The sequence below is a fragment of the Amblyomma americanum genome, chromosome 1 (assembly GCF_052857255.1).
Source record: "Amblyomma americanum isolate KBUSLIRL-KWMA chromosome 1, ASM5285725v1, whole genome shotgun sequence".
NCBI classification, from domain to species: domain Eukaryota; kingdom Metazoa; phylum Arthropoda; class Arachnida; order Ixodida; family Ixodidae; genus Amblyomma; species Amblyomma americanum.
The window spans coordinates 139,824,286-139,842,051 of NC_135497.1; the positions used below are offsets into that span (position 1 = coordinate 139,824,286).

Consider the following 17,766-nt stretch of genomic DNA (forward strand, 5'->3'; position numbering starts at 1 on the left):
CTACCACAATCACCTACCACACTTATACCACACGTATTACTCGCAACGGGCATCCACCACCTGCTCGTCTCCTCCTAACTATTAAATCATCCCACTTGACACCCAGGACCAACTGTGAATCAAACCTCTACCCAGAAATATGAATCCGCCAGACGCCCCTCCCAAGCTGAATATTACACCAAACACAACAAAGGCAGACCCGACATCCTCTACGTTGACGCGGCGTAACACGCCCTACCAGGCTACTATACCGTTGTGGCCGCCTACGAGGATGGCACCAGATGATGACACCATATGATGGCACCATCGGGACCGCAGCCACCCTCCACGCCAACCCCTCTAAGAATGCTGAGTGCACGGCCATCGCCTTAGCACTCATACACGCTACGCAAGATCTACACGGAAGTCTGCACCGATTCCCAAGCGGCGTACTGTCAATATATCATCAAAGCATTATTTTACAAACCGCCCGACGCATTCTCGCATCTAGACACACGCTTACTCAAGAGATAATGCTCACGTGGGTTCCTGGGCATGCCTCGATCCCCGGTAATCAGCGCGTTCATGCGCTGACCCGAGAAGTATCCTTCCAGGCCCCGAAAGATCGGACACCCACACCCACGCAGGCAACCTTGCGGGCTCCACTCACATACCACCAAGTCAACACTCATTACAAAAACAGCCGCTTCACCTCCCACCACTTCACCATACACTAGATTCAAAATACTTTAGTGAGGCACGGCGGCAACTGCAGACAAACGCTACACTCTGCCTCCTTCATCGCTATCACCTTACCTTGGCCTTCCCACTCTGCTTAACAACGTGGGGTGGCCAAAGTCGCCCGCATACACTACCTGTGGGAATGCCCCCAACACACGGCAGTACCCCCCCCCCACCTCCCCCCCCCCCACACACACATGCACCCAACCCATCCCCCTCCTCATGGCAGGCCGTTCGGCGACTCGCTCAACTATCTGGCCAAACATGGCTAGTGAACAGAGCTCGCAGTGAAGCCCAGGCCCGTGGACCCTTGGACAAATAGGAGCTCACCCTTGAGGCCCCTTTTATTTTTGCTTCAAAACAGAGTTGTTACACCGCATCGGTGGCCTAGTAGTTTGAGCATCCGCCTCGCATGCGGGAGGTGCGGGGTTCGCTTCCCAGTGCCTCCGGCTACCCACCGGCGATACAATGGGTAGAGGCTTTCCCCTGCCTGATGCTCGGCTTCTTTAGGGTGAAATGCTTGGGAAATGGGTCTCTGACCCCAACTTGTGCAATGAAAACTGCCTTGTGCCATGGCGCTCTTTGGCCAAAGCTGCCCTTGCGCCATAAAAATTCATCGTCATCATCATCAAATAAAGTTGTTACCATGGCCCCCACGCCTTCCTCCATGCTCCGTGCGTGAGCGGCGACTGCGCGACGGATGGAAGATAGGAGCGTCCCCTTTGAAACGGTGTGGTGGCAGCTGCCACCATTCTTGGATTTTTCTTTATATTTATATCACGGTGTTATCAGAGTAATAAATCGGTCTATAAATTCGCCATTTTCTTTAAATACAGTTTTTAATCCTGCCCTCGTAACATTATGTCACCTTTCTGCTTTTGAGACACCGATTTTCCAAGTTTTTTTGCTAACTTCTACCACAGATTCATTCACATAACCATTGTCGTCTCTGAACCATCTAAATTCTACGACACGGTGCTCTGGCTAGGGCCTCGGGGAGAGTGACTGTGTCCTGCATTTACATCCGGATGGATACCGCCACATTCTAGCATAAGTTGTTCAATTGTTTACCGATTTACCAATTGTTTACCAAATGTTTACAAATTGTTACAGATTTACCGCTCACTGCGCATGTGTCATGTTTTGGGGTAAATTTTCCTTTGTAACTTCGCGTTGTGATGACACCCTGATCTAGCTTCAGAGAGTAGGGCACTGCCTCTTGAGTTATCATAGAACGATTCCTTCCTGATCTGCCATTTCCAGTTCAGACATAGTTCTACAGTCTGCTTTCTTCCATTGTATTAATCCAGTTTCTATATTCTGCGTTTTTACCTGTTGCTTAAAGCTCTTCATTTCTCCGTTCTTTTTTCTGCATACTTACTGGTTAGTTTCCTAGTCCTTTTCCGTCACTGTGAGTCAGCACTCTTGCTGTATGACGACTATTTAACCACCTGAGGTGCCCACCTGTTATCGTGCGGTTTCCTCAGGCGTTCTTCTATAATATTTTTCTCTGAGCTTTCCGTGCTTCAAAGGATACCCAGCCCATGTCCTCATGCATGTACTGCCTTGTTTGTGACGCCCCTAGCATCTGCGCCTCTGGCGGCATCGGCGCGCGGAGGGTCCACTTTCGGCATTAATAACAAAAAACTCTATGACCTAAGGCGAAGAAAACGCACGCGCTCTTATCACCTGACCCGCCGCGGTGGCTCAGTGGTTAGGGCGCTCGGCTACTGATCCGGAGTTCCCGGGTTCGAACCCGACCGCGACGGCTGCGTTTTTATGGAGGCGAAACGCTAAGGCGCCCGTGTGCTGTGCGATGTCAGTGCACGTTAAAGATCCCCAGGTGGTCGAAATCATCCCGGAGCCCTCCACTGCGGGCACATCTTTCTTCCCTTGTTCTTTCACTCCCTCCTTTATCCCTTCCCTTACGGCGCGGTTTAGGTGTCCCACGATATATGAGACAGATACTGCGCCATTTCCTTCCCCCCAAAACCAATTATTATTAATTATTATCTTAGCATCTGAACAGTTCTCCAGCCACCCTAGCACGACGAAAGCCTGACGTTTGAGACAAGGCCACTCATCTCCAGTGACTTTACACTCGAGTAGCTTGGGAGCTCCGATGTTAGTTTAAGTTAAGGACAACGCAGCGAGCTATGAAAAGAAAAATGATGGGTGTAACGTTAAGAGACCGGAAGCGGACAGAGTGGGTGAGAGAACAAACGTGGGTTAGACATCTATAGTCGAAATCAAAAGGAAGAAACGGGTTTGGGCCGGGCATGTATAATGCGAAGGCTAGAGAACCTCAAAGGTAACAGAGTGAATTCCAAAGGAAGGCAAGCGTAGCAAGGAGCAGCAGAAAGTTAGGCGGGCGGAAGAGATTACGAAGTTTGCGAGGATACGGCGGCCGCAGCTGGCAAAGGACAAGGTTAATTGGATTGACATGGGAGAGGCCTTTGCCCTGCAGTGGGCGTAGTCAGACTGATGATGATGGTGATGCGCCATCCAGCTACTTATAGTGCAGTCAGTGCTCCAGACTGATGACCAGCAAGCACATCCTGGTCAGTTGACCTGTCTTTTTCATATCTATACTCAGCCTTCATTTATAATCCATTCAGTGTTGTGGTGTAAATTGTGTAATCCTCACGTATCCTCGCGTGCATCTGCACATCTTGTGTCCGCAAATAATAATAATAATTGGTTTTGGGGAAAAGGAAATGGCGCAGTATCTGTCTCATATACCGTTCGACACCTGAACCGCGCCGTAAGGGAAGGGATAAAGAAGGGAGTGAAAGAAGAAAGGAAGAAAGAGGTGCCGTAGTGGAGGGCTCCGGAATAATTTCGACCACCTGGAGATCTTTAACGTGCACTGACATCGCACAGCACACGGGCGCCTTAGCGTTTTGCCGCCATAAAAACGCAGTCGCCGCGGTCGGGTTCGAACCCGGGAACTCCGGATCAGTAGTCGAGCGCCGTAACCACTTAGCCACCGCGGCGGGTCCTGTGTCCACAAATGAAAATTGGTTTTTTGAGCAAATCACCCGCCGCGGTGGCTAGAACGCTCGTCTACTGATCCGGAGTTCCCGGGTTCGAACCCGACCGCGGCGGCTGCGTTTGTATGGAGGCAAAACGCTAAGGCGCCCGTGTGCTGTGCGATGTCAGTGCACGTTAAAGATCCCCAGCTGATCGAAATTATTCCGGAGTCCTCCACTGCGGCACCTCTTCCTTTCTTCTTTCACTCCCTCCTTTATCTCTTCCCTACCGGCGCGGTTCAGGTGTCCAACGATATATTAGACAGACACTGCGCCATTTTCTTTCCCCAAAAACCAATTATTATTATTACTCGCGAAATTTAATGCACACTGACATCGCACAGAACACGGGCGCCTTTGCGCTTCGCCTCCATCGAAACCCGGCCGCCGCGGCCGGGTACGAACCCGGGAACTCCGGCGACGCAAGCGCTGCTCCGGCTCAGTAGCCGAGCGCCCCGACTGGGCCACCGCGGCAATGAGCAGCCGTGCCGCGAAGCCAGACAGAGCTCTCATATAGAAGTTGGAAAACTCGTTTTCAAAAAGTGACTAATCTTAAAAGCTACTTTCTGAAAACTTACAGATGGCAGCGTCATCTGAAAGCAATTATTGAAAGCTTTCGGTGTTACCTCTGACATTTTGATGAGCATTTCTTTTTGGATGCTTTTAACTCTCAAAGGTAACCATACATTTTCACCGTATTACAGCAGTTAGTTATCTGAAGTCGTTATTTACAAATGTCTCCGTGGCATTCTAGCAATCGGCGTTTGGCATCACTATCTAAGCATCACTTGGCATCACTGATCTCCACTAGGTGGCTGGATGCCGCATTCCCGCTTTCTGAAGTGGGCGCAAGTGAAGCTACCGGAAGTTGGGCGGCATGTCCCGAAAGTGCTGGGTCTTTTGTACATTTCAATGCAAGAAGTCGCGTCTTTCGCGCCTTCGTTCTCAGTTATTTGCGTTGTTTTCGTGTAAAATCTGCTGTTATATGAAGGGAACAAGCAACCTGAACGCGAGAAATGTGAGCATCGTTTGGGGAACCCTGTAATTTCATAGAAACCGAAGTGAACAGGCATGCAGGTCTCACCATGCCGCGACAAAGGCGTACGTGCATTAAACACTATTTTCTGATCTGGTTCTTGTCTTACGAGCGTAATTAGGGGAAGTAGTGGAATGACGATGAGTCTAGGTCATCTTAAAAACAAATTTTCGTGTTGCAAAGAAAAGGCAATGGCGCGGATACCCTGAAACTCGAACTGCCGCTGTTTCAGTTTCGGGTTGGTGGCAGACGATGTCTCTTCTCATCGACAGCAGGTGATGTTTATCGCTTTAGTGTGTAATTTACCTTCCAGACGTGCTTTAAATCTAACTCAATAGCACAGCCTCGTTTCACCTACACAGCACGACAGAAACGACTGACGAGAAAGACGAATACAGCAGCGCATGTGACAAGCGCACTTTGAAGTGAACTGTGCCAAGCATCACACGAATAACAGCCCATTCAGGCATAATTTGCTACAGCACGAAACAGTACTTGATACGCTCCGTCGAAAAAGCAGTACCATATACCTTTTGGACGCGCTAATGTGAACCAGCAGAACACCGACGGCACCTCACCAGATTGTGGCCTCGCCTTCGCTCCGGTTCGGTCTAAACATAATTCGGTAAAATGGTGCACTGCAAAGTCAGCTGCCTAATGAAGGTTTCCACCTATTCTTTCTTAACTTTATCCCTCATTGATTGTATAACGTTGGCTTAGAGCGCGACAACATACATCACAACAAAGAGCAGAGTTGGCGACGCTAGCGCAACGGGACGACACAGAGCTGAGCAGACGAGGTTCCGTACGTACTCTGTGTAGCGACGTTCTGTCGTCTGCTAGTGTCGTCCCATAGCGATGCGATGGACCCTTAGTTTTGAAACGTCTTTCCCGAGGACTTTGCTGCTCTCCTCATGCAGTTGGCGACGCAACAGGTGGGCATTGTCATGAAAAAAGACGAGAATGTCGAAAAGACAGAATGCTAAGTGGAAAACGAGAACTGAAACTGAAAAACTGTGCTGAGATCCCATTTCATGCACACAAGCTGTCCAACTTTCGGTGGCTTCACTTTCGGGCGCCCGATGCCGCATCTAGCCCCCTAGTGGATATCAGTGCTTGGCATCCTTTATGTTGCGAATAATGAAGATAATTATTTTAGAAACGTTCTTAGTTGCTTGCATTTTGTTAAAAATGTTAATGAAAACTATAAGAATTCAGAAAAAAGTTGTGCATAATTTTTGAGCATCTGAAGTTCGCCGTGTTAGAAATACAGATGACGAGGTGAAGGGAAAAGGCTGTGAGCTGAACGCGTGCGCCCCTAGCGACTGTACGCGCTTTCTACTCGACCTGCGCAGCCTGCGTATTGATCACCTTGAAACGCTCTTCGTCGAGGCGTTCGAGCGTATACGTCCGTCGATTTGCCGGCTTTCGATTCTTGCTGCGGACTGCGTAAGCGCAGGGACTGAAAATGAACGGTGCTCTACGAAAGGCTACTACCGTGTTTCGGAGTGCTTTAATGCAGAGCCGGTCTACGTCGGTTACGTCGTACGCAACCTCTAGGCCGAAAGGCATAAAGATGTCGACGGCTGAACGGGCGGCTCATATCTCTGTTATCGTGGGCACCTTTTTCGCTTACCCGGTCTGGGTTCTTCTTCATCTCAGGGAGTACAGGGGCATCCAGGAATAACGTAAGTATCTACTGCGCTTATGTGAATTTACGTTTGTTTAGAAGCCCACGGTCGTTCAAGTGGTGGAATTGCGTCGCCTGCCCTACTCGTGGTTCAATTGAAGGTCGCATTTGTTGAAGTGTTTGAAAGTACAACAGTGCTCGTTCTCGAGCGTAATAAGCGATTGCATGCCTCCAGTGCTCGTTCTCGAGCGAAATAAGAGAGTGCATGACCGAGACTGTTCAATGCTGGTGCTGCTAAGTTTCATATGGACGACCTCGACGGAGAATGTGCCGCTGCGCTCGTCGTCATGGCGTGTGAGGCCTGTTCGCGGCTTCGTAGAAGCTTGTAGTACTTAACCCAGGTTAACCTGCTCGCGTACTGTAACTGGATTCTCCCGATCACACATGAAAAAGGTGACAGTCACCCTGCTATAGACCAAGTGCGGTGCTTCTCTGTAGTCGACGGCGGTCAAACCGATGACCGCCGTGACTAACGTAGAGGCACGTGCCCACAGGCATGCCGACTGTATGTACAGTTGCAGAGGGCAACTGGTAAATGTTTTCAGTGCATTCGATTTCCCAAAATAGGTTTCCAACATCAGCCTTGCTTGTCTCCAACGTGCAGAGAACATTGCTTGATTTTGCGGCGCGGTTCTCCGATGGCCCAAGTTTTCATAATCCCTTCCCCCATGGTGTGGCTAAGGTGGCCGCCGAGAGTGCCAGATACTACTGTGCTTTTCCTTTCCCTACAAGTAGTTATGGAAAGGCTATAGCAGCTCCGATTTGAAGTGAAGGGCGTATATTGAAGGCACGACAGACAGCTCTGTGTCTGCCTTGTCTTTTCTCTATTCGCCTAGTGCGGTGCAAAAATGTGAAAGATTTGTATGATTTTTAACATTTATTGGCATCGTTAAATGCCTTGCAGGGTAATAAACCCAGTTGATAAATTTTACAATATTTGGAAAACGTAGCCATAGCGTTGCAGTGTTCTTGGGCACATAAAGACTTAAGAGAAAAAGGTGTTGCGGTTACAAGACTTTGCTTTGCAAATGATCCGAGGAATTTAATCTGTTCATACTTACTATTGCAGCTTCCAAGACCTGGACCAAGCATGGCGTCCTCTGTCGATGGCCTGGACATGACCGAGTCACCGCGCGAGGCATTAGTCGACAGAAGGCCGAAATAAATTGTAATGCAGGATGATTTCGTGTTATTTCTGCCCCTGGCACATTATGTTGTAATGGCATCACTTGTCGGGCTGAAGCAGCGGCTGGTTAGTGCCGTTTCATTGCCCATGTTTGCGACACACGAATTCCAACACTTCGTCAAAGTCCGGGGATTCCGCTTCCGTTGATGATTGTGAAGAAGGCGTGTGGCCTGCTTGCGACTGTTGACTGTCTGAAAACACGGCTGAAGGCTGCAAGCCCGATGTGCTCCCATTTTGAGAGGTTGGGAGTGCGTCATATTCTTTTGAGGACTGCACGACAATGAGGGAACTGGGTCTGCTGGACACGCTGTCGTCTGCCAAGTAGCACTGTTTTTCCCCGTTTTCTCTAATAAGCATTTCGTGATGGCCATCATTCTGTTCAGCAATTTTGAGCATGTTCTTCGTTAAAGCATTCAGGAAGGAATCCGAATCATTTACATTGAATGCTGCTTTACAATTTTTCCAAAACTGCATGTCTGAACTACGCACGGCAACGTTTTTAATAGCGGTGACACATGTCTCAATACACTCCTTTGCGGTTTGTTGCTGTGCCATCTTCTGCTCGGCGCAGACGACAGCGCAGTAATTTATGCGATTTACAGACCACATCATTGCCACAATTATTTTGAATGATCGCAGTAGGCCCTCGCTAGCAATAAATTCGGCAATCGAAATGAGCAAGAAATTCTTTACTCCCGAGGGCAAATGAGAAGTAAAAACAAACGGAAGGTAACATCGCCCAGAATATTTGTCTAAAGGTATAGCAATAATATAAAAAAGAGCACTAGACTGATGTTTGAAATGCTTGCAGTATTCTCCCGCTGATCGCGCTAGCTGATGCTGATAATCTTTTTTTTCTTTTTTTTTGTGTGTGCGGACTTGAAATGCATGGCGGCGATCTTTCCATGTTGTTGCTGGCGCCTAGGTCTGTGTGACGCCCTGCACGAAGCTGGCTTCTGGCCGAAATGAAATGAAGCCGATTTTGTACTAGGGCCGAAAGAAAGTTTTTCTGTCGCTAGGAATCGTCTTGTTTGGGAAAGTGCCGGTACAACAATGGCTGGTGTACTCATCAGCGAAGCGGAGAAGACATACATCGTTCATGGGATACAAGTACGTAACAGTACTGTCATACAATCTGTCCCAAAAAACTATAGTTGATTAGTTTAGGAAAACTAGCTAGCTAGTCATAAAAGACATTGGATACCTGCATCGCCTGGCCAGCGTCGCAGGCCACTGCACCAATGAATCCTAGCACACTGGCATTTTGGGCAACAAAAAGACAAATGAAGCGGCCCGCAAAGGTCTCCAGCACCATAATTTCATGCAGGTTTTCTTTACAAAATCGAGCACGTTAATACACGCTTACGAAAAAATGAATCTGCTCTGGAGCTCGCCATCTCATTATGATGTATTTCTTCATTCCATAGACCGGCAGCTATGTTGTTTTCGAGACCAGACAGGCATTAGTAGCGATGATTTTTTTAACACTTCTTGAATTTTACCTTTCTTCGGCTGCCATTTTGTATTATGACCGCTGCTTTTACGTTCAACGTGAACGTATCTGCATTGGATTGTCCTACAGTGAACTAGAATACTAGGTATTCGAGTTCGCTATAGATCGTCCTTAGCCCCTATTTTGAGTGACTTTTTTTTTTGTCGTATGTTGACAGACGTATCAGTAATCGGCTGCTTCTGGCCTCTAACGTGATTAGGGTATTTCGCTACGTGGACGACCAATTGCACTCGCTGATCACCTAGGTTCATAACCAAGCAGTATTGTTGATGGCATAATCACCATTTTCACCAGCGCATCTGGCGGGCTGTGTTTCACCTGGGAAGTTCCTAGCGAAGATAGCCTACAATTCCTAGATGTAAGACTGGTATTCAAAGAGAATGGCCATATTTGCTAGATTTACAATCCCCATATGTCCCAAGAGCTGCTTTCGTTTGATAGTGCTCATTCTAAGCTTGTTAAACGTGGAATAATTTGTACCTCTCTAACGGTAGCTCCGAATAAAACATGTGAGCATGAACTAGTGCACAGTTTCGATGCGCAGATGAAAAGAATTCAAAGAGCGGGTTACCCGAGTCATTTAGCAATGAATGTTTGTGAGACACTTCTGAAAAAGCTCAAACCTGCTTCAAAGAATGATCAGACAGAAAAGAACAAAGAAAAGAGACCAGTCGCGGCAATTCCGTATGTCCATCATATAATGCCGTATTGTCTATTACATAATGTCAAGAAGGTGGCCAACCGCTATAGGGTCAATGTAGTTCTATCTGCGCCCTGTAAGTTATCACAGATTTGCACCTTAAATAAGGGTAAACTTCGCAAAGAATGTCGCAAAAAGCATGAAACTATGTTCACAGAGTGCTCTCCCAATGTCGTCTATGTCATCCCTCTGAGCTGTGGCCTGGAATATATAGGACAGACTGGGCAGCGCTTCAATGATAGGGCAAGACAGCACAGAACGCAGGTGAAGGCTGGTTATGTTATCCACATGGCGACACGCTGCAGTAGGCGCAAATGTTATCCTCGGTCAAAAGATAGGCTGGAAAGAGAAATAATAGAATCATACCTGATTAAGCAGCGGGGCCCCATGCGCGTGAGTAAGCTGTCTGTGTCTTAATAGAAGTGATTGCTTTTCTGCGCGGTCCTATGCCAATTTTTTGATCTGCTTCTCCTTTCCCATACCCTCTGTGTTTTGTATATTTTTGTGCCTCTCTTGTGGTTGTAAGCGGTTTTTTCGAGGTAATAAAATCAGTTGGTAGTTGGCGCCTGTCCTGTCTTTTGTGTGTTCTGGTCCTCGTTTTCTTGCGCCATTGTATTCCATTTGCGATAAAATCTGGACTTCCGCATAGACTTGTTGGGAGCGGCGCCACAGTGGAGGGAGGGGTCTATCTCCAACCACAGAGGGAAGGGATTATCCCCTTTCAACTACTACTCCCTGCTTTGTCACACTAGCAGGGTCATGAGAATCGGCTGATGCCATTGGCTGGAAGGGGTCCTCTGACGAGAAAAGCTGCTGCGATCGTAAGTTGTATCCGAATAAAGATGCTTGGAAGTTTTCCACTATCGACTCCATTTGAAAGCCACATTCACAAGTGGCTACTGTTACCACTTAAGACAAGCGCAGTTCACGCTATGACAACTGTGGCTCACTTGAAACATTGCAGCACATTTTGTTGAAATGCTCAGTTTATAGAGACAACTGGACATGTTACGAGTAGAAAATAGAGACTCTAACATAACTGCCACTAACAATGAAATGTATTTTAAGCTTTCAGCCCATTGCAGCAGCACTATATACAGAACTTTGTTTGTCCATTTGAAGGACACTGAACTTCTTGAGAAACTTTAAGACCTCTATGTATCCCCCTTCAATCTATTCACACCAATTCTATGACTGCATATTATGTTTTAAGCAGTTTTTAAAGCTGTTTTCTGCACCCCTTTTTTTATCACGTTTCTGTCCCAAAACCCCTTCCAATTGCAGAGTAGCATATCATCAGTTTTATATGCAGGCTAAAATCTCAGCTTTTCATTAATGAGCTCTCTGTCTCATTCCCTCTTTCTCGGTAGTTGATGGAGATAATTGTATAAGTGGCACTGCATACAAGACAAGCATCGATCATTTGATGTGCATATATAAATTATCGTGTCCTTTCTGTCGGTTTTCAGGAAGATTTGCGCTGTGATGGTCGCAGCTGTTTAGAGTATCGATTTCTGGAACTCGAGACTGGTATCGTGTCCAACTGCAGTGGTTCGTCACATGTGCGGCTGGTAAGTGTTGGAGTCGTTCATCCCTGCGGTGAATTGAAGCTGCAGGAAAGATGACAGCATGGGTATACATTTATACTGATTTCTACCCTGTCATGACTTATGCATTGCTTAAAGGGACCATGACATCGTTGTTCAACATATTGAAGTTTTGTGTTTCAGTAATGTGGGAGCTCATTATTCTGCGTTGAGTATAATTATATTCTATGTTATGCATATTATTCTAGTTTGAGTTTCATGAACGCATTCTTTAGTCTAAAAGCAGCTACCGAAAGTGGCCACAATACTCTTTTCATTGACAGCAACCACCATACTTCCTGTGACGTCGCAAACCAATGTATGCCGCCCTATTATCCAGCTGTGGTAATCTGCTGGTGCACACTATGCATGCCGAACACTTTCACCAGAAATACAACCTTAGGTACAGTCATGTGATTTTTGAGAGTGAACACGGAGCTGCGTGTCACTGTTTACAGACAGTGCAGTCTAGCGTGCCCCGAGAGTGACGTCACGTGTGGAACTCGCATGGCTACAGCTGTTTGGCAAATGTGGGCACTCTCCACCATCTTGTCATTTGTTCTCTCATTTTGCTGTGTAATCTGCAGCACTCACTGGATACAGCTGTTGATGATAACTACCAAAAAAAGATTCACTCACAGGAACACTGCGTGCTGCACATGTCCAACGACAACAATTTTGTAGTGGCGCCGAACTGTCAAACTTCCATGTCGATTTTTTGGTAAAGATGTAGAAGCTGGCGAGAAAGCTGGTCTGCCTTGATCTCTTCATTTCTTGCTCCTGTTGATTACCATATATGAGTGTTTGAAGTCGCGGCTGTTGTAAAGGAAAACATGCTGCCTTCGAGCTCGAAAGTGGCATCAGATTATCAATCTCGACTTGCAAGGCAAAGTGATGAGGCAGGTCTTCAGTGGCAGTGCCTTTGTTATCAGCCATTGGTGTGTGGTGCCAACAGCGCACTCAGCGCATGCATGTAGACGCTAGCTAGGAGTGCATTGAGCAGTGAGCTGCCCAAATCCCACATGTATCGTCACTTGCAGCACATGCTAGGTTGCGCTGTCTGTACAGCTCGACATGGGTTCCCGTGTTCAATGTCATAGATCTCTTGACTGTACAAGCCATTACGACTGCTGGTGGCTACTCGGCAGGTTCATCAAAATAGTTATAGGTTGTCATGCAATGAAGGTTTAGTACCTGCTCTGCATTCATCTGTGACACTGTGATATATGATGACGACGACAGTAGCATGGTTGACATACAGTGACAGATACATCATTGCCAACGCATTTGGTATATTCTGGGTAACTATCTGTTGACCAAAAAGAATGCAAACATTCTACCACTCGGCTAGCCTATTTTTTGTTAGCTGCCAGCAGTATTAGGTTTATGCAAATTCTGTTGAAGCAAGGCGCAGTATGTGAAATGCTATGGTACAGTCCTGCTAAAACATACTGCAGCATCTTTATGACGTTTTAGACAAGTCCTGCTGCGTGGTATTCATCATACAGATGAGAGTTGTGAAAGGTTTTTTGCTTATGTCCTGTCTGCCGCATTTGTATAAAGCTATTTATGTTTGAGGAGTGCCTACAAACTCAGTTACTTCTTGTAAACAAGACTCAAACTAAAAAAAACTGCTGGTGCTTTCTAATTAGCTTGTCGGAGAAATGCATGTTATTTTAAAAATTCACACCCTTGTCACGCCACTCCTCAAATCAAGAGTGCCTCTATCACCAGAGAAACAGAACTTGAAAGGTGTAATGGAGCTACATGGTGCAGATCAAAGGTGGAATGCTTGAAGTTTTGGCAAAACTTGCCATACAGAGAGTGTTTAAGTGGAAATTTCAAAATTAAAGCATTGTCATGTTCATTCAGCTCTAATTGTTGAGCCCAGAAATTTAATTCATCATGAGAGCCCAAGAGCCACAGATTTTTCTTGTCATCCTAGCCACAACATGCTCTAACTATTGCAACTGCATTTTTATGGCTGTAAAGTCTGAGTGAAGAGTAACCACCTGCTTAAAAAGAAACCAGACAAACCTCTTTATGATTTTAAAATGTTCTTAAACATTGCAAAAGATTTAATGTAATTTGCTTTCAACTTTTTCATTTGCTTTATTTTTTGAGCCAGATAGTGCTATGATCACAGCATCTTGAAAAAGGTGTGCCTTATGGCTTCAAAGGTATCAGGCAGTTGCTTTCACCTCCAGTAGTCTTTTTTGAAAATGCACGACATTTGTGGCATATAGCTGCGTGTTCTGTGTCTTTGAAGCTTTGAACGAGTGGATCTGATTCTCAGTGACCCATGAAGTGTCCGTGTGATGTGGCTATCATAGTCAAGAAACATGGCTAGAGAACTCCTTATCTATACCACAGTATCTTTGAAGGGGCCCTGACACACCTGAGGAGGAGAGTACATAAACTCGATCATTCACTACATTATTTTGTCATGAACACCCGAATCAATTAATACACTTCTGCACGCCCCAGGGAACCCACAATCGCATACGAAAGTTGGTGAGCGAGCCCTTTCCGGCGACTTTTTGAAACTTGCTCTCCTTCGTGTTGATCTGCATACGTCAGTGAAGAGATAGATTTGAGATGTCACACAACTACCGATCTCCTATGCGTTGGGAAGCTCCGCATCCCCCGGGGGATTCCCGCGCGTGTCGGCAGCCGGTGGTGGGGATGGTGAAGGAGCGCCGACCTTTCAGCGTGCAAAAAGTGACAAGAGGAGAGGAAAAGGCGTGAAGATGTTGAAATTCAAATTTTAACTTCAGGTCACTCAGCTTCTAACAAAAGTTAAAAAAAAAATTCTTGCTGGAGGACATTTGTGAAGTGCCGTTCTTTAACATCCCGGGCATATCGCAACTTTATTGAGAGCCCCTCTCAGAGCCCCTTTAAGGTACATAAAAAAACTTAATGAACAGTCTCCCAGCCAGCATTTCAGTAAGAGAACTTGTCTTCATCTGGTGTTTTCTGCCGTGGTACAATGAGCAAACGCACTGTACTAAGGGATTTATGGTAGGAAGTTTAAATCACATGGTGCACAGTTGTTTTTATTTACATTGGTTCTTACTTCTTTCATTTTTTGGGCGTATTTTATTCATGGGAGTGTGAGCATGTTTAATTTATTTATTGAAATGCACTCAATACATGCATACTGTGAACAGGAAGGGGTTTTCTTGTTTAATTTTTTGGGGGGTTGACTGTGAAAGTGGGCTTGCTCATACTCATGAAGGCAGAAGTAAATGGAGCTTTTGTCCATATTTACACGTTCCGTAATGGAAATTTAGAGGTGTGGCAGGGGCATGCTGATAGTAATCGCTGGTACAGTTTCTTATGGACACATACTGTTTCTTAGCCTCTGCTAGGGTAGGCGTGATTCCACTAAGAGCAGAGCAATATGCTCCATTTATTTATGTCCAGTCCTGTACAGGTCATTATAGCATGAAAGCGAACACTTTATTAGCATGTGGTCAGAGATTACTTCTCAAGTTTGAGTGAGAGGTATGTAGTTTTTTCTTAGTAGTGTTTTTTTTTAGATGCATGATCCCTTTGCTGCCTTTTCAAGTTTGAAACAAAGGTACAAATAAATTTGGTTCTTGGGTGCAAACTAGATGTTCTTTTTTGTGCTGCTTATATGTGCACACATGGCTTCTTGTAATGTTATTGCTTTTCGTTAAGTTCACAACTAGATCACTAGAGCATGAAGGACTAGACAAGTTTTCTGCACACTTGATTTTATCGTGACAGTGTGCAAATGCTAGGATGGGATCAGTTGACGTGTATTTATTAAGGTTTCACTGCTTCATGTGCTATGCTTAATGGCTGCTAATCGAGGGTGCATGCATTCAGCATCAAGACCGCTGCACTTGACAGCCTTTGTTGCTTCTGTCGTGCCACGAGAGTAACTGTGTTTGCTGTGATGCTAATTTGAGTTGTTGATCACCGAGCCGGTGCTGTAACGGCTGCAGCGTCTTGGCAGTCAACAGTGCAGTGTCCCTGTTGCACTTTTGCGATGCATATTGACAGAGGAAGGCGTATCACTTATGTATCACTTATGTGAAAGACAAATGACCTGGCCATTCAAGAATAATCTCTCTAGTAGCACATGGATAATTTTAATATATGATTTATTACTGTATCATGCATACAATGATTCCTAGTTGCAGCTCTGACAGCCTCAAGACAAGTTATGCACAGATGCCCTCTTCTCTAAGGATTACTTGTTTCACATACAATGCTGCAGACATCTAAAAGAAAGGGAAAGGAGTGTTATTTTCTTTAACTAAAAAGTTTTATACCGATTTTCCATGAATTGCCGGTACCCAAACACAGCAGACAGTGTGCAGCAGACATGGGATGTTTTTCTGAATCATAGGAAAATTGTCTGCTAGGTACTGCCGGTTCCAAATTTTTTTCACTCCTTGCTTGGTTCACCACAGTTGTCATACATGCTGGCATCATGTATTCACTCATTTATTTGTGCTGCGGCATCACTGATTGCACTGCATTGTCGTAAGACCTGCATCTGCTTCATATATGCATGACATGAATGCAGAAATTAACAATCCCTTAAGGTAAGCGTACGCTGTCATGGTTAATATGCTGGTGTAGGCTGGCTGTTGCAGATATGTGCTGGAGCTGGTTTCAGGTGTGTTTGAACAAGTTTAGCACATCAGTTGTTATATATTCGGTTTTTGCTACACCACTTAATGCTACAAAACTTGTACAGTTGAGTACACGATAGGTGTATTTTTCTTACAGCATTTAAAGGCTACCAGTGGGTTAATGACATCCGAGTCGAAATCAAGAGGAAGAAATGGGCTTGGGCAGGGCCTGTAATGTGAAGGCAAGATAACCGCTGGTCCTTAAGGGTAACGGAGTGGATTCTAAGAGAAGGCAAGCATAGCGGGGGAGGCAGAAGGTTAGGTGGGCGGATAAGATTAAGAAGTTTGTAGGCATACGGTGGGTGCACATGGCAAAGGACAGGGTTAGTTGGAGAGACAACATGGAAGAGGCCTTTGCCCTGCAGTAGGTTTAGTCAGGCTGCTGCTGCTGATGATGATGATGAGTGAGCTTGCAAACAACCCGTACATGCCACTATGCACACCACACGGCTCAACACATCACATGGTGTGCTGATCGAAAGCATTGTTTCATATTTTTTTTGGTTGCACTGCAGCTCCAATTTTGTGTGAGAACACATTACGAAGCTGAGTAGAGTCGACATTGCGTTAGTCTTGCGATGATGCAGTACGACTAGCGATATTGCAGCACAACTGAATTAGTAGAATAAGTGATATCAACTCAGTGACTGCGATTAAGCAAGCGAGCTGGGGCAGAAAATCGCGGTAGCAGACAGTTTTGTCATGATCCTTTGCATCGACTCTGACACTCTCTTTGCTTGTGATGTCAGCGATCATGAAGATCTAGAGTTGCTAGACCAACATTTTCATGAAGAAATGAGTAAGTTTATAAAAGATAAGGCACACCAAACAGTTTCACATTTTGTGGAAGTGTAATTTGGCATTAGGGAATAAACTGAAATAGGTATTTTATGTTTGATAATCGGATGTCGTGGCTCCAATAAGTGAGAGGGATGTGATGTGTTGCTTTATAAAATGTTCCTCTTTACTGAGCAAGTGACATTGTTAACAAAGCCTTTCTGCAGGCAAATACTGACATCCTGGTTGGAATTAAGGCTGAACTTGATGCACCTGATCCCATTGCACGTGGGCAAGGCCGCATTGAATTCTTCGTCGATTGGTAGGTTGAAAAGTGCGGCTTGGTTTCTTTTCCTGTAGTCTGTAAATGTTCCAAGAAGCATGTGCCACTATACTACTATAAACATGATAGTACATCCTTGTATTTGTGTGCTCATCTTATCTTCCACTCCTGACAGAATGATCTGTCCATCAAGAAAAGTAATTTAATGTTCTGCTCTAAATAATTTAAGGACGATATAAGATTGGGACATTATCTGGTGGCAGGAGTTAATACAATCGACTCGTGATGTTCCGAGTCAATGGGAGCCTTTTTAATAGACGTGGTGTTGATGGGACTAAAGCGTCTCTTTAAAGAAATCAGAAGTTCGAATCACGCAACTTTGAATTAACAAGAGTTCTTGTGTCTGATTAATTATGTGCCCATTTGGCTGTTGGTTATTACTGCAAGCTTGTGTGCTACTTACATGTTTAGCAGGACCGACCACTGGATTTGAATCACGCAATTTTTTTCGGTGCAACAGAAAGGTTGTTGTCTAAGGTGCTTGGTTTCGGAATGGTTTTGTTAGTGGTGCTG

At 45.6% G+C, this 17,766-nt stretch overlaps 1 protein-coding gene across 6 annotated transcripts in view; it reads left to right on the plus strand.

Annotated features, from left to right (window-relative positions):
* The first annotated feature begins 6,121 nt into the window (after positions 1-6,121).
* LOC144113743 (exosome complex component RRP42-like) overlaps positions 6,122-17,766 on the plus strand; it is a 39,016-nt gene continuing 27,371 nt past the window's right edge. For all 6 annotated transcript variants that reach the window (XM_077647032.1, XM_077647035.1, XM_077647034.1 and 3 more), the window contains exons 1-4: positions 6,122-6,476; positions 7,548-8,774; positions 11,347-11,448; positions 17,138-17,232. In XM_077647032.1, coding sequence (XP_077503158.1) covers positions 8,718-8,774; positions 11,347-11,448; positions 17,138-17,232 — 254 coding nt within the window. In that variant the 5' untranslated portion in view covers positions 6,122-6,476; positions 7,548-8,717. The remainder of the gene's footprint in view (positions 6,477-7,547; positions 8,775-11,346; positions 11,449-17,137; positions 17,233-17,766) is intronic.